The sequence below is a fragment of the Cololabis saira genome, chromosome 16 (assembly GCF_033807715.1).
Source record: "Cololabis saira isolate AMF1-May2022 chromosome 16, fColSai1.1, whole genome shotgun sequence".
Taxonomy (NCBI): Eukaryota; Metazoa; Chordata; class Actinopteri; order Beloniformes; family Belonidae; genus Cololabis; species Cololabis saira.
In genome coordinates this window covers 30,484,782-30,509,700 of record NC_084602.1, presented here as the reverse complement: position 1 = coordinate 30,509,700, position 24,919 = coordinate 30,484,782, and the positions used below count along the sequence as shown (strand labels likewise).

Here is a 24,919-nt window from a genome sequence, read left to right as displayed (position 1 = left end):
ATTGTAATTTAGATGCGTCTAACTGTGGGACATCTCCCACTTTGCATCGGTTCATTGTAAATGAGCTTTTGTCCAGAGAAGACCCAGCATTTCTGCCTCAAGTTCATGTTTGGCTTTTCTTTGTGTAGCAGAGCTCTAAGCTCTGTTTGTGAATGGCAAGATGAACTGTGTTAGATGGAGATTTCCAAAAGCGCTTTGACGGTGAAGCACGATCAAAGGATCATGCTCAGTGTGAACCTGGTGCCATCTAAAGCTGGGCATACACTGTGCAATATTTTAAATCGTTTGATTCAGCCCCATCTCACACTGCACGACTAGATCGCTGAGTTCAAAAGTTCACAGCCCACGATTTATGTTCTCACACTGTACGAGCCGATGCTCTGATGCGACCCGTCTGCTCACACTATACGATCATAATCCTTATGTCGGACTTCTGTGTACTGGAACTCGAGGACGGTTTTGGGGCAGGGGTGGGCTGTTCCAACCCAAACGTGCGTCCTGCCCACCCAATCAAAGGTTATGGGGATCCTTTATTTTTTTAGAATTTAATTTTTTTATATATATATATAAAAAAAAATCACAAAATATGTGTACCTTTTCTGATTGGGTGGGCACTGCGCATCATTTTTAGACGCAACAATGAACCCATACCGCAAAAGTTGTGTCTTGGCAGAGGGACCCGGCGTCCCAGCAAAATGAGCACAACAGTGTTGTGTTCAGAACAGCGCACAGAGCACACACTGAAGGTTGATTTATGGTTCTGCGTTACACCAACGCAGAGCCTACGGCATAGGGTACGCAGCGACGCGCCCCGTACGGTGCATTGGTGTAACGCGGAACCATAAATCAGCCTTTAGCAATTAGACATTAGACAACGCCGTGATTGGACAAGGAATTGGCTGGGCAGACGTGGGAAATGCTGTCTTTTTTTTCTGCTATTAAAATATGATTTGTAATGTGAATTTGCAACACTTTCAACTACAAATAATAGTTTTTGACGTGACATCAGAGATTGCGCATGCTCTCTGCGAAAGGATGAGGCAGATTTCAAACACGCTTGATTTTCTTGCGAGCACACGATTCGTGATCGGGAGCTCGTTGTGAGGTGTTAATCTCTCGTCGTTACCCCACGTACACTGCATGAGGCACGACCAACGATTGGGTCGAAATCCGGCCCGATCCAAAAAATAGTCGCACGACTGGAAAATCGGCTCAAAACGAGCCGATAATCGCACAGTGTATACCTGGCTTAAAGGCCCGAAAATCAGGAGCACCCAGAAATGATTGCTAGTCTCGTCTCATGCACACAGAGATTTCTTCCGATTCTTAGTCTGTTGTTATTTTGGTGAGTGGATGATGTGATATTAAAAATCTGTGCTCCTTTTACAGGGAGAAGTATAGATTTTAAACTTCTTTTTCATGAATTTGTAGTTGAATCTATCCGTGAATGGCAAACCTGAGCACGTTTACTTCTGAGAGGTTCTACAGTTATGTTCCAAGTTACATATTTTCATTAGTACGCTCCTACACGATGTACTTTGTATGACTTGCATGCAAAGCACGTGAATGAGTGCTGTTCCATTTTTAAAGTGCAGCTGTGCTCTTCCTTAGTTTGGCTGCTTTAGCCGCATTGCCGTGATGTTCTGCCACTTCAGATTTGTCAACAACACAACATTTTCCTTGCGGAGTGTTGTCAAACGAGCGCGCTCACACACTCATTAAAGAAAGTGAAAGTGCATCAGTACGCTATTTGGATCACAGCTTGCGGCTCAAAAATGCTCTTCTCATGCCGTCATGTCACTGACGTTATAGTTGACCTTGGCTGCAAATGTTCCTCCAGGAGTTTCTTTTTAGTACCACGTACCTGTCCAGCTTAAATTTGCGGCCCGTGTTCCAGCTGTTTCACCATCCAACTCACTTTTAACATTTTAACTATTTCCTAGTTTCTGTTGTGAATAAAATACAGATTTATGAGGTTTGCAGGTCATTGAATTGTCTCTTTTTTTTATATGTTCACAAACTGTGTCAAAAGACGTCTAGTTTTTTTGTATATATATATATATATATATATATATATATATATATATATATATATATATATATATATATATATATAATATAGATTCAATCAGTGTATCATTAAAAGTATTAAAAGTTCATTTTAGTCTGATTTGTTCATTATAATTTTGGTTACTAGATTGTCACATTGAATGCGATCGCTATGCTGCAGTCTGAGGATAACTGGGGACCTGCCCTTTGTCATTATCATGTTTTATTCAGTTCAGTAGCTTTTTGGGGGGATTTTTATTTCACTTGCTTGTTTTCAGTCTTTCTCCAGTCACTTTCTTGTGTTTATACATCATTTCAATGCAGTTGTGCTGAATCTCCTTGTAATTTGATAGTTATTTGTATTGGGTGCTAAAAATGTTTTTCCTTTATACTATTCAGTCATATTTTGCCTTTGGATTCATTTTGTGGATCTCTTTTGCAACACACGTCCATGGCTTGATCCAGATGTTCAGAGCCCGGAAGGCGTGTGTGGTTCGGACCAATCCGCGCTCTGGACCTGTAAAGACTAAATGAGTTATTCCTTTATCCAATATATATTCACCTCCGTCTCTTTTCCTCCTCAGGTCAATGGCATAAATGTAGAGCATTGCACTCATGAGGAAGTTGTGAGTATCTTTAAATTTTTTTTTTAAATCCCAGAACTTTTCTCCCTCCATCTATTAGTTCTTGGTTAACCTCCCCCACCTGGGTTTGGCACCAAATGCCATTGTTCATCAACAAAGAGGTTCACCTCTGCATTTCTCATCTTTGCAGGAGCCTCTTTGTCTTTTGCTTGACACTGTGACAAATTGAAAAGACTGAAAATGAGCTGATGAATATCAGAAGCAGCACCAAAATTGAGAATGCTAATATTTGAGCTCCCGCGTAGACTCCAGCTGCTTTCTTTTTATCTGCTTAAGTTCTCTCTCCAATTTAGCTCCTGCTTTTTGTTATAAATCCCTTTTATTGTCTGCCATCATCTCCCACACATCTCCCTGCCTGTCGTCTGCCTCCTCGTGCAGCTCAGCACAGCTGTTCGCTGCAATCACCTACAAACCATCACAATATATAATGAGCAAGAACAAAATCCAGAGTTTGCAGCGGCAGCCGTCTCACTGTCAGCGCTGACAGCTGCTCCGGCTGAAGCAACAAAGGTTACCGCAGACGGTAGGAGCAGACAGGGAGGGAAATGACACCATGTGTGTGTTTGGAGGAGCAGAAGTTACCTTAAATGCTGCCTGCACTCACACGGCTCGCTTTTCTTTTCACTGTCTCCTTCATCTGATACGACTATAGACAGATTTGATATTTCATCATGTTAATTCTAAACGTACAGGAATGCCTCTTAGACTGGCTGTCGACTTTTTTGGGTACATATTTTCCATCATTTAGACATCAAAAACCTGACATTTGCAGCACATTACTTTGTGGAGTCAGCTGTCACATACCAGCTTTCCACTTCTGTCCTTTTGATGAGTGAAGCGAAACCACTCCAGTCAGGCTTTACATTCTGATTAAATATTCTTCCCTCATCTCCTGCAGCATTTTGTTTGCTCAGGCAGTGTGCAGATTGGCACGAGTGTGGCTTGTTTCATTTATGAGATCAATTTTGATCATTCTGCATCCCTCACAGTCTCTCTCTGCCATCTATATGGATCTCTCACCGCCAGGTTCACCTCCTACGCACCGCAGGGGACGAGGTCACCATCAGCGTTCGCTACTTGCGAGAAGTTCCTTCGTTTCTAAAACTGCCTCTAGGTAAGAATCCACCATCCAACAATACATTTAATTTCTCCAAAATAGAGAAGCAAAATCCTGTTCAGAGCAGAATGTTGTGTTTTTCTTTTTTTTCTTCTTTTTTGGCGCCTCAACTTACGCTTTAAAGCGTTTCAATAGATGAGCGTTCATTTCAGAGTTACAAACTGTCACGCTCTGTGGCCCGAGGTGGGCAATAATGGCAGAAAAGGAGATACCCACAGCAGCTGGAAAAGATGAAAACGGAGACATTAAAATCGTTGGAGTGGAGCTGATAAGAGGTGAAGGATGTGGGTGAGAGAAAACAATCGTGGGCAAGAGAAGAAGAATGTGGAGTTTTAAAAGCGAAAGCAGGTGACAGATTTGGCAATTTTCTGGATTGTGCAAATTTTTCATATTAAGTGGGACTCCATTGTCCTTTATAAATGAAAAGAGGAGCGATAAAGAGCTGCACCGAAGTGGGAGGCAAAATAGCTCTCGAAATCACACAAAATAATAATGAAAATGATTCTAAAAAAACAAACAATCATTTTGATTTTTACAGTGCATACGTGTCCCTTCATCTTGTGTATTGCTTTCCATTTCATCCAGCATTTGTGTTGTTTTTAGGTAAGGTTTTCTTTTTGTCATCCTTTTTCTTTTTCCAAAGAAGCATTTTCATTCTTTTTTTCCCCCCATTGTGGAACAACACTGAAGCCATTAAAGCTTTGCAGTCCACCTGTGGAAGTGTGCAGCAACCCAGAAAACGGAAACCCGAAGCCGACTTTTCTTTCAAATACAGCAGCTTTGATCTCTAAATAAAAGTTTAAACGTGTACCGTCAAGTTTTTCAGAAAACCTTTGGGTTATAGGATGGCCTTTTTTAAAAACCGAGAACAGAAAACTCAAAAGATTTGTCAGAAACTCCTTTCCCCCTCATCTGCTTTGCTTGCGCTTTCTTCATCGGTCGACATGGTCTCCGTGGCTTTCTCCACCACCAAACTCCATTGTGAGGATAAGGATGTCCAGGAGGCTTCCTGGCTCATCTTACCGTTTGCCAGTTAGAAGATAATGCTAGAGCTAACTTTATCAGTTCAAATTTGCAATATAACCTCACGTGTGGGAGTTGCGGTACGGTCCAGAAACAAGAAGTGGACTCCATGAAGCTCTGCAGGGAAGAGGATTTTTCAGAACATCTCTGAAAGGTAATTTATTATCATTAGCATGCCCTCTAATTGTTAATAGCCTTTCTGTTAGCCGTGCAACGTTAACTTCCAACATTTCCTTCTGCTGCTAGGTTTAATGTTGGGAATGCACCAGCATGGCAGCGGGAGGGGAAAACCACTGCTGCCAATAACTCAAGGTAATGTAACAAACATAAATCATGTCATGTGTGGTGACCGAGCCGACCACCGAAGACCAACTAATGCTGTCAGTAACATACTTCCTTGTATGTAGCTGGAAATATTTTGAAATTGAGGCTTGTAACAGGACATGGATACTTCAACCTGCAGAGTTAAGGCTGAATTATGCTTCTGCGTCAAAATGACGCCGTGCCTACGGCGTGTGGTTTTTGGACACGCAGAGGACACGCCGTCACATGCGCCGTCACTGACGTGCACCTCCTGAAAATTGTAACTACGCGTCGAGGAGACGCCGTCCACACGCAGACCGAGAGGGCTGTGATTGGTTCGTTTGAAAGCGAAGCATTTCCGGTTTCCGGTTTGAATCAGTAGTGAACTTCCAGGGCTCTTTTCTTCATTTATATGTGATTTTTTTTGTTTTTGTTTTTTGCACAATAGTTGTCCTTATCTCTTTGATTTACTGTGACCGGAAAAAGTCGGATAAACCATTCAGAAAAAGATCGCTAACTAGTGGCCGCGGGGGGTACTGCACCGCGACCAAATGAAGAGACGGAGAAGTCCGAAGGGTTCAGCACGGCGTCACGGCTGCGGCGTGTGCTCTGCGTTGGTGTGACGCAGAAGCATATTTCAGCCTGTAGGCTTTGTCTTACATCATCAAGTAACATTAAATATTCATGATTTAATGATAACAAACCCTGTCACGCAACGTTATACAATGACTGCTTTATTCCTGAAGTTTCACAAAAATGTTTCTTTCCTTTTCACATTCTCAACAGGTTTAAAGAAGAATCAGTCCAGAGCCGAGTCTTTCAACCATACGGGCCTCCAGTCCAACTGTTTAAACCCATAAACTGTACAAATAAGTAACACATGCAGAGTAGACGATGCCTATGTTTTTTGTTTTTTTTTCCTTACCTTGAATTAAAAGTTGTTACATACCAAGTGATTCATTCCTTAGTTTTTTCAAGTGTTACAGGTTTTGTGTAATTCATTAATAATGCCAAACTAGTTTTTGGCCATTTGGCCATATTTAACAGATATAATAAATGTTTTTGGGAACAACTGAATGTTGAATATAAACTTCTGAAGCATAATGCTTCACTCCTAACACGTGAGCTGGGCCAAACCCCGATGGAACAGCGCTGTCTGCAGGATCTATTCTAGCATACAGCTCCCTGAAAAGTGTCCATATGAAGATGATTTTGGGTAATAGTTAAAGGACTTACCCCCCCCCCCCCCCAAAAAAAAACAAAAAACAAAAAAAACAAAACCCAAAATAAAAACAAAATAACCCAACAAAAGCTTGGAAAATCAGTGTATTTAAAGTTGACCAAAATTCCCCCACAAAGATTATGTGCGTCTGCAGCTAAGGCACGAAAAGCTTTGTTCAGTTTGTTTTGAAACCAGTCAGCTAAACCAGGATGGGGAGGCAGTTATCTGCACCAGCCACCAGAAATGAAGGAGGTCAGTTGTCCAGCCCTCAAGAGGATTCACGGTCGTGTCTCATAAACCCAAAAGGCACCGAGCATCTGTGAGGCCACTTCATGTCTCCAAATAAAGAACTCTAATCTTATGTTGCAGGACTTTGCTCCTCCAATTGAACAGAAATCATGTTTATATTCATGTGAGGACTCATGTCCACGTAGCTTTTCCTCAGTATCAACACTGAGCTTCTCAACGACATTTGTATATCAGACCTTGCGAGAGAAAAATGTCTGACCTTTTGTTGTCACAAAATGTGTCTGGGTCTGACTTGAATTGTTTTTCACGTGTTTTTGGAAACAAAATCTCCGTTATTAACGTGGGAGGGGCAAGTCTCCAATGTCTCTGTGGAGAGGCCGTTTATCTGCCTCTGCTGCGTACCCATTCTCTCGGGGTGGTCGTTGCACTTGACATATGGACCAGAATTTACGTTTGTAGCGGTGTGAGATGAAGGAGCTTATTGGAAGTCAGAAAAGCACTTTGGGCACCTAAAGGCTCCTGTTGCACTTGGGTTGGGCTACACTTGACAGTATGGATCGATTTGCACAAACAGAAGTAAGGAGTTGCCCACACCGTAACTGTTGAGTATTTCAAAATATGCATGTGGTTATATCATCCAGATGCTGCACAAGTGATCACTGTTGGATGAACTAATAGCTCGGTGTTAGATTGTTGAAACAATAGACTGGTAAAAAGTAATTAACTCTTTAAACAGCTTAAATACACTAAGTGTTGAAAGTAATACTGTGAATCGCTCAACTGTCTTCTGTTGTCTCCAGGGTTTTCTGAGCAAATGCTTGCAGACACCATTTAACGGCTCTGGGCCATGTAATAACAAGTGTGTGTGTGTGTGTGTGTGTGTGTGTGTGTGTGTGTGTGTGTGTGTGTGTGTGTGTGTGTGTGTGTGTGTGTGTGTGTGTGTGTGTGTGTGTGTGTGTGTGTGTGTGTGTGTGTGTGTGTGTGTGTGTGTGTGTGTGTGTGTGTGTGTGTGTGTGTGTGTGCGCGCGCGCCAATTTGAGGTGTTTAGTAATTGGATTACATTTTAATGAATGTTGTAAATTTAATTCTTTGGAAGTTGTTGTTTTTATTAATATCTGAGTAAATGGAGGACAATGTTCCTTCGTGGGGATGAAGTGGTTTCGTTTTGTTTTTTTTTAGTTTAAAGTTTATTTAAAAACACAAATACAGATAATAATCAATCGAGGTTTGTAAAATGGGACTCCCCAGAAGCTACTGTAGCTTATGAATAGGGGCCCAGTCACACAGCAAAACAACTATAAATTACACATATAATACATATACATACAGTATAATAACCTTATAACCTAAATAAGAAGAACACACACAAATAAATTAAAAAAAAAAAACAAAAAAAAAGCCCTAAGACCTCCTCAGATTTCCTAGATACAAATATATTCTTATACAAATAATACATGAGGTATTGGTACATAAAAAATTTAATAAGAGACATAATTTAATAACAATTTTTGTTTTAGTCTTTTTTTTTAAATTGAGAGAGATCCAGACTCTTTTGTAGCACTACCAAGCTCATTCCAAATTTTTGGACCTTTGCAGGTTACACTGAAACATTTCAGTTTCCTTTTCATTCCCTTTAAAAGTTGTTTTCCCCTTGTGGTGTGTTCATGAGGCTGGACAGAGTGCAAAAAGGCAGTCCGTGTTCACACAAGAGGAGACGCTTTGCTGTTAATAGTATCAACGGAGCAGCTGAACTAGCCGTGGGTCAGCGTGCACGGATGGGGCTCGGCTAACCTGCAGGCAGCCTGTGCTAATCAGGCCTGGGCCAAACGGCTCCAGCCTGGCAGTTCCCCGGGGTTCCTCCCAGCCGGGCTTCAGCTCCCCCAGGTAGGCTCTCAGTTTGGGTCCTCCGAGACCCCGCTGAGCTGAGCCCTCGGGGGACGGCAGGCCCGCCATCATTTAGTGTCGGCTCGCTCAGAGTCCAGTTGTGCAGATCCTCTTACGCAGTCTTTGACCCAGAATGTTCTGATCTGTGTTGATGGTGGATTGAACTCTTATCAGAGGAGGAGCAGTAGCTACTCCTTTCACCTTCAAACATGTCACTGCAGGGAACACCCACAACACTGGGACGTGCCCGTCTCACCACGCACTCACCATGCTGTGACGTTAGACGGGTTTTGTACTTATTGCTTACAATAGTTCTTTTTTCCTCTTTACTGGTACTCGAGTATGAATAATGTTCCTTGATTGTAAGTGGAGAACAATTTAAATCCTTTAATGTCTGACTCATGAAATAACAAAAAAATCCAGTTACAGTATATATATGAAATCAAAAACCCTTCCAACTTTGTATTTAACAATTTTTAAATAATTACTTTTCTTATGCTAAAAACATTTAGATCGGGGGTCGGCAACCCGCGGCTCTAAGCCCGCCCCTAGTGGCTCCCTGGAGGTTTTTCAAAAATGTTTGACCTTTTTTTTTTTCCGTTTTTTCTTATTTTTTCTCTTTTTTTCCTTTTTTTCTTCTTTTTCTTCTTTTTTTTCTTTTTTCTTCCTTTTTTCTCTTATTTTCTTCCTTTTTCCTTTCCTTTTTAATCTCGACATTTTTACTTTTTTCACAAAAATTGGAATATTTTCTCGACATTTCGACTTTTTTCTCGACATTTCAACTTTTTCTCAACATTTCGACTTTTTCTCAACATTTCGACTTTTTTCTCAACATTTCGACTTTTTTCTCGACATTTCGACTTTTTTCTCAAGATTGTACTTCATTAACATTAATCTTGAAATTTCGACTTTTTTTCAACATTTCGACTTTTTTCTCGAAGTGCATAATGAAAAAAAATCTTCCCCCAGTTATACAGGTAACTAATATAGATACATACAGCATGTGTTGTCTTCATTGTAAGGCTTATACAAGACTTGGAATCTTTTGCGGCTCCAGACATTTTTTGTGTTTTTGGTCCAATACGGCTCTTTCAACATTTTGGGTTGCCGACCCCTGATTTAGATAAATATGTCTTTTTATGTATTTGTGTGATATCAACATTTATTAACACGTGGGTCTCAACTTTAGATAAAAATTAAGTTTTTAACTTAAGGAAAACTGATTTTAAGTAAGCTAAACCAAAAACTTGGGCGTAGCTTTGTCCAGGGGCAGGAAAATCTGCCTCATCTGGCACAAAGATACAATAAAAGGTGAATGAGTCCCTTTTTTTTCGTTACATCTGGGGCTTTAGATGTCTAGTCATTCACTGGAAACAAACATCCACCCTGCTGAGGTGCCACTAATTGTTGTCTCATTAATTCACTCGAAACAAAAAGGAATGAATAATCTCTATTTAAATAAATTCAGTCTCCACCAGCAAGCACAATGACTACGCTTATGTGTATTTCACCTAATTAAGACGTGCACACAGATGTAGGGAAATTCATGAATATTTAAATCTCACTCATTGAACCATTACGTTCTCCAGCCTTGCCATCTTGTGGGGAAGTTAACAATCACAAGTTCGCTTCAGTGTTCTCGTCGTGTGGCCTGGCGCGCCGTGGTTTCTCCGCCTTCGAGTGGAGAGGTTCAAGTGTTGTTCTCTCAGAGGCATCGCTTTGTTGTGCCGGTGGCACACGCGGCGGGCGCGAGAGGCCTGGAACGGCTTCCCACACTTTGCAGAGTGTGACCGGATCAGAAACCAGTTACTCCGCTGCCAAACTAATATCATCAAAAAGCAGCATCCGTCTCTTTTAGATGCTGCCTGTGATCTACAGAGCATGGCTTAGAGGCAGGGCAGCAGAATAAAGCCCATAATAAACCCTCACATTTAACACCGTGAACTTGGCTGCACTGTTTTTGAGGATTATGTCAGCTTCTGTCATGTTGTATTTGTTTCTGAGGGAATTAAGCAGTGGCAAAGATGGCACCAAGTTGGACTAGAATTTCTGCAGGATTTCTTTCGATCTGTTTTGCAAAGAACGGGAATCTTAGCATCTCTCTCTCTCTCTCTTTTAAATTGTCTCAGGTTCTCCAGGGCTGGATCACAGTCGTGTATCCTCTCCACTCTTCGACAGCGGCTTGCATTTAAATGGAAATGGGAATAACGCGGTAAGAAAGAGCTCTTTGATATTCCATGAATGTTGATTGGATTGAATTAAATGGATTATATGAGTAGATTCGGTGTAGCAAACTATCCCAAGGCCTCATTCTCTGCAATTATTAACACCTTCTCAATAATGTGGTAGATTGAAAGTGTAATGGATTTACTTCTTCTGCTTTTGTTTTAAAGTAGCCCTGCCGCTTTTGTGTTTATAAATGTGTTTAATCAGCATAAATTGATATTTTGAGTTTGTCAGGAGTTTACGTTAACAAATCCTCCCTTTTGTAGTGAAGTGGGGCAGACCGTTCAAGAACAATGGTCAATGCAGAGCACCAAACTTTCTAGAACAAAATGTTGTATAACTATCAAAATATGCAGGTCTACTCTGCAAAACTAAAATAACCAATGAATTGGATTAGACTAAGCAATAAACGATGTTAATATAAGACAGAGATACAATTAAGTAAATAAATGGGGTGGCTTTGCAGAGGAAAAGTGAAGACACCCTGCTCAACTAGGATCAAAAGCCAGCAGTGTTGAAATGATCAGGCGTCTTGGCAGCTCTGATGTGGAAGGATAGGCTGTTGCACAGATTAGGGTCTGCACTGAAAAGGCTCTGTCACGTCTGTTTCTGACCCTCAATCTAGGAATAAGCAACAGTAATTGCTTGGTGGACCTTTAGTGTACTGGCTGGAGAGTGGGGATATAAAAGCTCAGGCGAGTATAGTGGTGCTGTGCGGTTAGGACTTGAGTAAAATATACGTCTTTTTGAACTGGATATTGGGAAATGGGAACCGGCGTGAAAGGCAAGTGCACAAGTGATGTGGTCACACCAATCCTTTCTTGTCTGAAAGCAGATGTCTGCAGTTTTGTACATCCTGCAGGGTAAAAGGGATGACTAATAAAGACCAGCATACAAAGACTTACAATAATCTAAAAGAGACATAATGAAGGCATGAAATACACTCTTGAAGTACATTGGATGGAGGTTGCCTTCAACTTATGCATGAGCCTCTTCACAGCAGACCTTATCTATTATCTAGTTTGAAGCTATAGTAACAAAAAACACACCAAGGATCCTCGCAAGCAGCAACATGTATGTATGAAATAATAATGGATTTGATTTATATCCGCTCTTCTTGGGCACTCAAAGGACTACAATTATTCATCCCCTCCTCATTCATACTTGCTGGTGGTAAACTAATGTACATGTGCAGCCACAGCTGCCCTGAGGCAGACTGACCACCACTGGAACATTCATACAACACTCACACACCAGCGGGAAACTCACTTGCCCTAGGCAAGGCGAGGCAAGTTTATTTGTATAGCACAATAAACAGTAAATAACAAATAAAATGAAATAAAATGAGAGGAAAATAGGTAAAATAATAAAAAGCACAAGTTGTTAAAAAGTAAGGGCAGTAGAGTACAACAGGTACATATCTCATTCTTAAAATGGGAAGAATTAAGTTTCTATACGGTCAAAACGTACAAAGACCGGGTCAAATACAGTATTACAAAAATAATCTGTAACAATTCGTACAGTGAATTAAGCCAATTTGACAATTATATGCCACAATGCCTGTTTCCAGGTCTTATTTCACACAACTGACGAGAATTAAGTTTATTTACGGTCAAAACGTACAAAGACCGGGTCAAATACAGTATTACAAAAGTAATCTGTGCCGATTCGTGCGGTGAATCAGACCAATTTGACAATTCTATGTCACAATGCCTGCATTCAGGGGTTATCCATAACTTATCGCTTATCCGCGGTTTTCGAAAATCATAAGTACTTAATTTAAGAGTATGCTTAAATAACAAATAACATGATAAGAAAAGAGGTAACATAATAAAAAAGGACACAACAGATGACTGGGGGAGCGGGATTCGAACCGCCAATCCTTAAATTATTGAATGACCCACTCTACCTGAGCCACTTTCGCTCCCAGGTCAGGATGACCAAATAAAGTAGACAGTTTAGTAGTACTAGATACTTGAATTTAATTTAAATTTGACTTTCTGCAAAACCCAAGAGCCTTAGGGGAAACATATATAACGAAAAGAAACTGTGGCCCAACATGGAACCTTGAGGTACCACACAACTCGGAGACGCAGCAGAACAAATATTGTCCTAAATGGATGGAGAGACGTCTGTTCTCAAGGTGGAAAATCTGTGATCCGAGTACTTTAGTGTGTCTGGGATGTAACATTTTGTTATCTAGTAACTGGAGCAGCTGCACACACGTCATCCGAAGCCACAGTCTTATTATTTCAGCAGGGAAATGTTTTGTTATAGACAATAGTGGATATATGTGCTAGGTTCTTCTTCTAATTCATTGCAACAAACCTTTGTCAGAGCAGATGGGGAATGGCTAAAACAAATCTTTGAAGTGATTGCAAACTGATGGGATGTCGGGATTTTTGTGAGCTTTCCAAGGACCTTGTAATAGAAATTTCAAAAGTGGGTTGTGGCAGCAGCAACAGTGATGCGTTTGTTGGTCATCCGAGTGTCAAAAGCCCTGGGAATCATTGTCACACACGCCAGCAGAGGGATGCAGTCTGAACGTGTGAACAGTTTTTACAAACACCAACTCTTAAGCCGGGCATACACTGTGCGATATTTTGAATCGTATGAGACTGCCCCATCTCACACTGCACGACTAGATCGCGGAGGTTAAAAGTTCACACTCCACCATTTATGTTCTCACACTGTACGAGCCGATGCTCTGATGCGACCCGTCTGCTCACACTATACGATCATAATCCTCCCGCACTGCGCATCATTTTTAGACATAACAATGAACGCATACCGCAAAAGTTGTGTCTCGCGGAGGAACCCGGTGTCCCAGCAAAATGAGAAGAGAAAAAAGAGTTGTTCCGAACAGTACAGCACAATGATAAAAACGAAATCACAATATGGGCGATTTTTATTATTTCACTTTAGTTTATAATTCATCTTCATTGTGGCATCATATAACACTGTTTTAGTCATTTTTGTGCACTTTTCGGCTCATTATATTGTATTTTTCTACATATTTGGGAAGACGAGGTTGCGCCAACATTGTATGACGTCAGGTTTGTTTACATCAGGGGCCGCTGTTATTGGTCCAGCGCGATCACGTGACACGTCCGAAGCGCTCCTCGACACAGGCGCCGCTGGAAATAGTCCCGCTATTAAAATAACGATCTTGGAAATACTTCCCAAAAATCCGAGTTCAAACTTTTATCCTATGCTTAACATAAATAGCTCTTTTTTTTTAAAGTGAAAAGAATTTACACGCAGGAGGTGGGAACGAGATGAAACGAAAAGGTGGGTGACCTGACGGCCTACAGCAGACAGCGCACACACTAAAGGCTGATTTATGGTTCCGCGTTAAACCAACGCAGAGCCTACGGCGTAGGGTACGTGGCGACCCGCACCGTACGTGGAAATGCGGTCTTTTTTTTGCTATTAAAACATGATTTGTAATGTGAATTTGCAACACTTAAACTACAAATAATAGTTTTTGAGGTAACATCAGAGATTGCGCATGCTCTCTGTGAAAGGATGAGGTAAATCGGGTCGCAGCTGCTTCAACTGTGCGGTTCCTTCACGAGGAGGGACCAGGATTTCAAACACGCTTGATTTTCTTGCGACCTCACGATTTGTGATCGGGAGCTCGTCGTGAGGTGTTAATCTCTCGTCGTTACCCCACGTACACTGCACGAGGCACGAGCAACGATTGGGTCAAAATCGGGCCCGATCAAAAAAAAGTCGCACGACTGGAAAATCGGCTCAAAACGAGCCGATAATCGCACAGTGTATGCCCGGCTTTAGAAAGGATGAATATTAATAATGGCGTACAAATCCAGTATGTGTTGGACTGGAGGTGTCAGCAGGTTTAAAGCCATGTCTTTCAGACTTGTGATTAAGGAAGTACACTCTTTCAAGTTTTTACTTATAAGAACATTAAAAAATTCTGTTTCGGAGTCCTTTAATTAGGCAAATACAACCTGAGGTGTGCAGCAAAAGATGATGAGCTTATTAAATCAAAACTCTGCCTTTTCTCTTTGGCATTGTGAATGCTCCCAAACTCCCAGATCTTCTGCTTTGATGCAGGTGGTCACACTAGGTATGGATTAGTTAATGATAAGTAACATCTGGCTGCTTTTTAGTTGCTGCCCAGTAAATTAAGGGACTCTGTGACCCATCGTTGTTGTTGATCGTCTGAAAATAATGTATTTTTCGCACTACAAGGCGCACTTAAAATCCTTACATTTTCTCAAAAATCATCAGTGCATTGTATAATCCGAGGCACCTTATGTATGAATTCTTGTTGTGCGTACTGACCTCGGACCAGTTTTATCTGGTACACTGCGCTCACAAATCTGTGAAAATGTTTCAGTGCGACATTGGTGCCGACGGAGCTGTTCTGCTTGTTTGATGGTCTGTCCGTTCAGCTGACACGTTAAAGTCGGTCCTCGGTTGGATACGGGTTGCAACGTCAGACAATGTTAGATAACTAATTATGAAGCGCTGGCAAGCAGCCATCATCCAACATCTAGTCCATGTTACCTTACTGTAATTAGATGTCGAGCTAACGCCAGGTTTTTAGAGTAAACCCAATTTTCAAATCTATATCATAATCCAGTTATAATCAAATGTTGGAATATAACGTTGTTCCAACCTCACACTAACCTCAGGTGTCGGCTATCGCTGGCAACGATGAACCAATCAGAGAACAGAACGTAGTACGACGCTTGCCTCCTCCACTTTTTATTGGTGGAAGATGAATGATTTAAAATCTATTTTTCTGTATTAGTTAAAATTGAACGATATTGTGAGTTATTGTGAATGATTTGAATAAAGTTCAACTCACCAGACTGTTTTGTTTCCTTTTATATATGTTTTATCATGCGCCTTATGTACTAAAATAGACCAGTTCATTGATATTGTGCCTTATAATGCGCTGCGGCTAATGGTCCGAAAAATACTGTGATATTTACCCACTTTATGACCACAAAAGGATCAGATGATTTTTTTTTCTTTTATAAACTTGAAATGAGAAGAGTTAGTTCTTTTTCACATGACTGTATATAATGTTTGTCTTTAGAAAAATACCTTTCATCATCCCAGATGTTAATCCATTACTGCAGGTGACCACTAGGGTGGATTTGTAGCGTGAGCATCGCTGCTGTGAAAGGAATGATTTAACTTTAGGTAATAAAACGTGTGCAACGTCTTCACACTTGTCTGAAGCGAAAAAAATGATCGAAAGTCTCCAGTTTTGAGAATAATTTGAATATAAAATGAAATTATTATTGCAGTTCTGTGTTTGGTGGTGAAGCTCATCGTACTTCTGAGACGCACAAATGCATCCTGCTGCTGGATCCTGCGATCGCCAAAGTGGAGGCAGCAGGAGGCAGTTACATCCTGCAATAAAGCCTGACGATAGCACCCAATTTAGTGCCGAAAACCATTCAGTTTGAACAATAACTCACTTTGCCTTCATCACAGCACAGTTCTGTTTTAGAAACAGTTTAGCTTGTGATATGAAATTGAAGAGAAAAGTGGAAGTAATACAACTTTTTTTCTGTCCTCGGTACCCGCCTTGAAGGTATGCAGAACATTTTCTGTCATCGAGACCCCTGCTGACGTGGAAGTGTGTGGAAAGCTTGATCTTCACATTTTCCCTGTGAACAGAGGACCCCATGTGAAAGTATTTTCATGAAAGATTGGCATGTGATTAGTTGGGGCTTTGGAGCGTTAAACAAATCCTGAGAGCAGGTGTGTCACTTCACACCACTGTGTCCACAGCCTGCAGATATTTTTGTCAGTGGTTTAACAATGTGGTTGTCATTATTACATTTTGGTCAAAATATTTGTGACTAATCCAATTCAATGTACAAAAAGGGGAAAATACGACTAGCCGGCTACCTATTGGCAGTGTTGTGCAAGTTCATACTTCTCATGAACTAGTTTAAAGTTCAGTTCACATAGTTTAAAAATGAATAGTTCACGTTCATAGTTCACCATTTTCATATTGAACTGGTTCAAATTCAGTTCATTTCAATATTTTTAAGTGAGAAGTATGAATGAAACACCACCCTATCCTAAAACTGTTCACTGTATACAACCATGTATTGTCCTAGTGCAGGGGTCGGCAACCCAACATAATGAAAGAGCCATATTGGACCAAAAACACAAAAAACAAATATGTCTGGAGCCGCAAAAAATGAAAAGTCTTGTATAAGCCTTAGAATGAAGGCAACACATGCTGCATGTTTCTATATTAGTTAGAACTGGGGGGAGATTTATTTTCATTATGCACTTTGAGAAAAAAGTCGAAATGTTGGGAAAAAATTCAAAATTTCGAGAAAAAAGGCAGAAATCGCGAGAAAAAAGTCAAAATTTCATGAAAAAAGTCAAAATTTTGAGAAAAAGGTTGAAATGTCGAGAAAAAAAGGCGGAAATGTCGAGAAGAAAGTCAAAATTTTGAGAGAAAAAAGGCGTAAATGTCGAGAAAAAAGTCAGAATTTGGTGAAAAAAGTCTAAATGTTGAGAAAAAAGTTGAAATGTCGCGAAAAAATTTGAAATGTCAAGAAAAGTCGAAATTTCGACAAAAAAGTCGAAATGTCGAGATTAATGTTGAAGTACAATCTCGAGAAAAAAGTCTAAATATCGAGAAAAAAATCAGAATGTCAAGAAAAAAAGTCAAAATTTTGAGAAAAAAAGAAGAAAAAAGGAAAAAAAGTGAAGAAAAAAAGGAAAAAAAAAGAAAAAAAGACGAAAAAAAGGAAAAAAAAGGTCAAACATTTTTGAAAAAGCTCCAGGAGCCACTAGGGCAGCGCTAAGGAGCCGCATGGGGCTCTAGAGCCGCGGGTTGCCGACCCCTGTCCTAGTGGCTTTTCAACTTTACTCAGAGGTTGGTAATCCCCAACATTTTAGTCCATTATCAGTTTGTCTACCTGTTGCTGGAAATCAACCCCCTGAAGGTGCAGCAGGGGGACTGGGGTCGTTTGGGGCTGTTGGGTCTTCTTGGTCTTTCCTGATGCCTTTTTTTGATTGTCAAGGACTTGCAGATATTTTCTCACACTGGACGGATGCTTTAACTCCACATGACGTTTCAAATTTGAAGTTGAGGAGGCCGACGTTGGGACTTGTTTTCTCAGAGCAGGTGGACATAATTTGCACAGAAATGTTAGATTTTTACCGTCGGACTCTTTGGGAGACAATGTGTAAAATTCCCAGAGATATTCATAAGCGTATTCCATAATAATTTGACCTAAACAGTGAAGTTGAAACTCACATAATCTGAACAGTTCAAATTCCAGTTCGTTTTCTGGAGATCTGAACAAGTTCACATTCAAGTTCTTTATTTGCAAATATGTTGCATTCAGTTCAACGTTCTCACAGAAAATTAACGTGCTCAATGAACGCGTTCATTTGAACTCATTCATGCACAACACTGTCTATTGGCTGTTTTACTTTAGATTAATTCTGGTCCTAACTAGCTGTAACAATCAATAAATAGTTGAACATTAAAATTCTTAGCCTAGTTGATAAAAGTTACCAGAGAGCTTGGCAGTGTGAGATGTAATACTTTGTTGCAGAACAACTGGCTCCAGATCAGCGGTGAATCACAGCGGTAGCCTCGTCGAAACTCTGAAGATCAGGGGTCCGTTTCACAAAGCAGGTTCAACTAAACTCTGAGTCTAATCCTGAACTCTTAAGCCGGGCATACACTGTGCGATTATCGGCTCGTTTTGAGCCGATTTTCCAGTCGTGCGACTTTTTTTTTGATCGGGCCCGATTTTGACCCAATCGTTGCTCGTGCCTCGTGCAGTGTACGTGAGGTAACGACGAGAGATTAACACCTCACGACGAGCTCCCGATCACAAATCGTGAGGTCGCAAGAAAATCAAGCATGTTTGAAATCCTGGTCGCTCCTCGTGAAGGCATCGCACAGTTGAAGCCGCTACGACCCGACTGGACTCATCCTTTCACAGAGAGCATGCGCAATCTCTGATGTCACCTCAAAAACTATTATTTGTAGTTTAAGTGTTGCAAATTCACATTACAAATCATGTTTTAATAGCAAAAAAAAGACAGCAATTCCACGTACGGTGCGCGTCGCCGCGTACCCTACGCCGTAGGCTCTGCGTTGGTGTAACGCGGAACCATAAATCAGCCTTCAGTGTGTGCGCTGTCTGCTGTAGGCCGTCAGGTCACCCACCTTTTCGTTTCATCTCGTTCCCACCTCCTGCGTGTAAATTCTTTTCACTTTAAAAAATGAGCTATTTATGTTAAGCATAAGATAAAAGTTTGAACTCGGATTTTTGGGAAGTATTTTCAAGATCGTTATTTTAATAGCGGGACTATTTCCAGCGGCGCCTGTGTCGAGGAGCGCTTCGGACGCGTCACGTGATCGCGCTGGACCACTAACAGCGGCCCCTGATGTAAACAAACCTGACGTCTAACAATGTTGGCGCAACCTCGTCTTCCCAAATATGTAGAAAAATACAATATAATGAGCCGAAAAGTGCACAGAAATGACTAAAACAGTGTTATATGATGCCACAATGAAGATGAATTATAAACTAAAGTGAAATAATAAAAATCGCCCATAATGTGATTTCGTTTTTATCATTGTGCTGTACTGTTCGGAACAACTCTTTTTTCTCTTCTCATTTTGCTGGGACGTCGGGTTCCTCCGCGAGACACAACTTTTGCGGTATGCGTTCATTGTTATGTCTAAAAATGATGCGCAGTGCCCACCCAATCAGAAACGGTACAGATATTTTATTATATATTATATTTCCAGTACACAGAGGTCCGACGGGAGGATAATGATCGTATAGTGTGAGCAGACGGGTCGCATCCGAGCATCGGCTCGTACAGTGTGAGAACATAAATCGTGGGCTCTGAACTTTTGAACTCCGCGATCTAGTCGTGCAGTGTGAGATGGGGCAGTCTCATACGATTTAAAATATCGCACAGTGTATGCCCGGCTTTAGTTGATCTTCTCTGAGATCGGAAACACTGAGTTTTCGGTTCCAGAACAGCGGTTTGAGTTAATTTACTCAACTCTAAGTAGTTTCACCTGGAGTTAAGCGCGTGCGCCACAACTATCAAAAGCCAGTATCTATGGAGCCCTGATACAACGATTCACCATGGCAACCGGCGACAACAAAAGATCCACATTCTTTTTCTTTTTTAAACTTTATTTAACATTTCAATTAACAAAATCCCTTTAAGGAAAAATTTGTTTGCATCTGAAGATCCACATACTTCACGCCACTGGAGTTAGAAGTGTTAATACATGCGTATGGCGAGTATGAGAGCATATTTCGGAAAAAAAAAACACATTGTAATTGCCACACACCGTAATTGGGAATTAAAAGTTGCGTTCCGTATTGAACCAATACAGACACATATTATGATCTTATTTATTTATGTAATAATATACAGATGGAGGTCAGAAAATTGGAATATATTGCAAAACTTCATTCGTAGTAAATTCAACTATTATAATGTAATGTATTATCTTGGTGAGAACTTTGAATAAGCCCATTTAGGGCTTCCTTTCTCACCTGCACATATTTTCATGCTTTTATATTCATTTTAACTTTGTACCGTTTTCATGTTGTGCAAATAAATAAATCAAATCAAATCAAATAAAACTTAAAGTGAAACAAATATTATTTCCCACTACATGCAAAGTAAGATATTTCAAGCCTTTATTTGTTATAATTTCGATGATTACGGCTCACAGTTTATAAAAACCCCAAATAAAAAATCTCAAAAAATTTGAATATATTATGAAATCAATAAACAATTCAATCATCAAAATTATAACAAATAAAGGATTAACATATATTGCTTTGCCTGTAATGAGACTATGTAATAAAGCCTACATGTATAATGTGGTCTGATAACCATCTCCCGACGAATATTTAATTCTCTGCGCATTAATGCTGCACCTTCATCAATTGTGTCTTCATCAAAAGGACATACCGTGTTAGTGACAATGGACTTCTAATATATATACTGACTCTGTTTTTAATGACAGACGGCAGAACTTCGCCAAAACTCGCCTGCTGACTGAATGAATGAGGAAATCAAATGTGCGTGTGGCTCTGAAAGAGGGCGGAGACGCAGAGAAACTCCAGGTTCATTCATATAAACCTGGTCCACGACCAGGTTAGGTTCAGAGAGTGTGTTACTACGGTAACTGACCGAGAGCTTAAGTTACCTCTCTTTGTGAAATGGAAAACTCAGAGTTTCCCTCATTTCAGGGTTAACAGATTCAGAGTTTTCATTAAACCTGCTTTGTGAAACGGACCCCAGGAGGAGAAATGGACTGTTGAACATATAAGTTCATGCAAAGTATTTACTGGGGGTTTGGCTTTCAACCTGTAACGTTTGCTTTGGAAATGGATGCTTTTTTTAGTGAGAGCCATTGTGTTCTCCCTCCTCCAGCGCATCAAACTGAAACCAGCAGTCTGTGGTGAAATGACTGTATTATTGAATGGTGCTACCCTTGAAGGGACCAGGAGGGAAAGTCAGCTCCGTTTAGCTGTGGTGGGGTGTCAGTATTTATCCCTCCAGATAGCCCCGTAGTGCTGACCGCACTAGCCAGGCAGAGGCAGATATCAGCTGCAGGCTGAGTCGTCGTCTTTCTGGACGATGGCTCATCCAAATCCACTTTGACATGTTATTAAAAGGGAAGTAATCCATAATGTCCTCTACACATGTATGGGAAGGCATTTAGCCTCCTGAAATGTGGGTTGTAACACTTACATCCGACTTGTGTTGCTGGTAACCCAGCAGGCGGAGGAAGTTTAACCAAATCCCTTTTGTCCCAGTGGGTGAGATCAGGTGAGGTGACGGCCTCACTGTTGTTCAGTCACAATATCATACCTCTCCATTGTCCTGCGCCATGGTTGGAATGAGAAATATTAAATCTGTCATTCATTTGATAGCTATAGATGCTTAATCAATGTGTGACAGCTGCACATTTATAAACCGGGCGGCGGTTCAGTCGATGGAGGCGGTTTTTGCTGGTTGCAAAGGAGCAGCAGCCGAAATCAGTGGCTCCTCTTCCATCTAATCCAGCAAAACATTTATTGGTTTCTCGGCCCTGTTCGATCGTGCGGTGATGATGGTGTCATTTATAATGGCGACACAGAAATGATCAGCAGGAGTTGTTTCTCGATGACAGCCTTCTGTTTCAGGGCCATGTTTCAATTTTACCCGAAGCTTGCTGATCCCGTCGGCTACAGCCTTACTTTTGTTAACATCTGTTAAAATACCTGTACAGCCTCACTTATAGAGGGAGGTTTCATGTACAAATTTAATAAATAACATCTAGTATAAATATACATTTTCATTTTCTCCCTAAAGTCAATATTTCGGTTTTTAATGAGGCCTCCTAAAATTGCATATTAATATGGTAATCTAAAATGAAGAAGTAGCCTCGGAGACTGCATTTCAGGCTTGTCATTGCACATAAATTATTCAGAGAAGCAATGAAGGACAGCAGGTGGGCACTTAAACCTTTCACAGATAATCCAGAGTGTTTCCATTTTAATCCCTAGCAGGCAAAAACATCCAGGATGGTCTGCAATACTTTAAATTCTGTTAATATGCACATGGTTTTCCCGGGGTAAACAGTGCAGCCCGGCACATGCCCACCTGTGGAAAAGCAAATAGCTTACATGATATGATCTCATTTGACAAAACAATTCAGATGGCTGTGGCAGGTTGGGGCTCAGGGGTAACGTGACGGCTGAGCAACGGGAAATGGCAAAAAATGGGAGTCTGGAGGGTTTTGAGTGATGTCACAAATGATTCTTCTAAGCTTACGTGGATGTTAGCTATAAGCTTAAGTGCTTTTTGTGTTGGATTATTTTCCAGCGCTGTGTAGGGTTTGAGTTAACTTTAATGATTGTAGCTTTTTAAAAAGGCACATTCGTATATTTCATACAGTACTGGTTAACTATTTTTTTCTCAAAAAGGAGAAAAAACGGATTACTCGCATACTGTTAAGTAACTTTAAGTTATATGAAGAAGTGTGTTTTCAAATGGTTGATGAAGCTAGAAGTTAATCATTAATTGAATCAGCTTTAACACATTTTCTATCATAAAACTGATGAACTTCATCTCCTCAAAAAATAATGGACAAACACTTTTTAAAAGTGTTAGCCTCTCTCAGCTCATGATTTTGGTTTGAAAGTCTCCAACTTGAATCACTTAGGTTGACTGTTTCTGCCCTCAAGTGTTGTGTAAAAGCCGAGTGAACTAGTTAAACGCCGCTCTACGGCAAACGTGTTTGCGGCACAGTTATGGAGGTAACCGGCTTTCTAACTGCGTTCACAGAATAAACAAGTGACCGACCACCTCTGCCACAAGCAGGGGCATTTTACACACATCCACAAAGATAAAAACAGAATGTGTTACTATGCAGTCGCACGTACTTATTTCTGACTCACACTAAGCGTAGAAAATGTTGAAAGTTACACACATGATCATTTCATGAAAAATATGAGCTGATTTTGAAATTGAGGGAAGCATCATCTCTGTGGTACCGAGTGTTGTGATGTTAGTGATGTGACCGGATGAAGAAAATCAGCAGAGAAACAGAGTTACTCCCAAATAACAATGGGGAGACGTCACCACTCTGCAAAGTAACTCAGACTGATGTTCCTCAGTGTAACTTTGTAAAGACCTTGAATATATCGACATCTACTGCACATAATATCAAAATAAGATAATTTTAGAGAGATCTTTGTACGCTTGGGACAAAGCCAAAAATCCCTCAGGAGACATTAGAAACAGGAATGATTCTGTAATAGAAATCACTGTCTGGACTTAGGAACACTGTCATGTGGAAAACTGTCAATTAGTCATCAGTGCTTATCAAAAGGGGGGTTTACACATTTGAAAAGGAAACTTTGATTTTGCTTTTCATCCTGCTGTTTCACAACGTTTGGAATGAAAGTTGCATTCAGGTGTCTGTTTCGATGCTGGTGCTAATTTTCCGTCCTGTACGTTTTAATGTCTGAACAATTATTTGAAGGCAATGTGCTTTTAACCGGGTCATGTGTTAAAATATTGTTAAGCCTTTCCTGCTTCGGCCTCCCTCCTTGTTAACCCTTGTGCTGTCTTTGGGTCAAGGGAGGGTGAAGGGAGAAAAGAAGGAATGAAGTAAGGGAGAAAAGATGGAAGGAAGGAAAGAAGGAAGTGAGGAAGAAAGGAGAAAAGAAGGAAAGAAGGAAGGAAGTAGGAAAGGGAGTAAGGAAGAAAGAAAAGATTGAAGGAAGGAAAGAAGGAAGTGAGGAAGGAAGGAAGTAGGAAAGGGAGTAAGGAAGGGAGAAAAGATGGAAGGAAGGGAAAAGGGAGAAAAGAAGGAAAGAAGAAAGGAAGTAGGAAAGGGAGTAAGGAAGGGAGAAAAGATGGAAGGAAGGGAGAAAGGAGAAAAGAAGGAAAGAAGGAAGGAAGGAGAGAGCAGGAGGAAAGAAGGATAGAAGAATTGGGTCATTTTGACCCAAAGACAGAACAAGGGTTAAGGTGATGGCACATAAAATAACATTCTCGGTCTTCTCCGGCTGCCGTCCCCTTCATTCATTCCCCGGCACGTAACGACACACCATCTCTCTCACTCTCTCTCTCTCTCTCATTCATAACGCTTGCGCTCACACACCGAGCTGCCTGGACTATTAAAACCAAGACACATCCCTTAACAGTATCCATGAACCTTTTCCCTCCTCAGAATCACTATCAATATCGACAGATGAGATGGTAAACCTTAATTTATTTGCCACATCCTTTGGTAGTAACACGCCAATAAGTTATTGATATATATTCCATCAGTCATATGGCCTGGTCGTAGGCTAAATACCAAGCCCAAAACTGTGCTTGAACATTTTTACTGCCCTTATTATTGACGCGTGATGTCAACCATTAAAGACAGAAGCAAAACCCCCTTGAGACATTTGAACAGTTCTACAAATGCACAAGCAGTTTCAGTTACTTTTCCTAAAACAGCTAAACTTTAACAGTCCAACGCATTAACAGGAGATGCTTGATCTGATGCGAGCCCCTCAGACGTGTGAGAAAAGGCTTTTTTCCAGACTTGCCATTTTTCATTAATGCTCAAAAATCACACGGGGAGAAATGGTTGGGGGAGGAAGAGACTGCAATTTCTCTGCTGACAGCAGACCCAATAAACCCAAATGC

At 40.7% G+C, this 24,919-nt stretch overlaps 1 protein-coding gene across 2 annotated transcripts in view; it reads left to right on the top strand.

The window, feature by feature from the left end:
• sntg2 (syntrophin, gamma 2) overlaps window positions 1-24,919 on the top strand; it is a 130,770-nt gene that overhangs the window by 43,790 nt on the left and 62,061 nt on the right. For both annotated transcript variants that reach the window (XM_061743582.1, XM_061743581.1), the window contains exons 6-8: window positions 2,634-2,675; window positions 3,720-3,807; window positions 10,621-10,703. In XM_061743582.1, coding sequence (XP_061599566.1) covers window positions 2,634-2,675; window positions 3,720-3,807; window positions 10,621-10,703 — 213 coding nt within the window. The remainder of the gene's footprint in view (window positions 1-2,633; window positions 2,676-3,719; window positions 3,808-10,620; window positions 10,704-24,919) is intronic.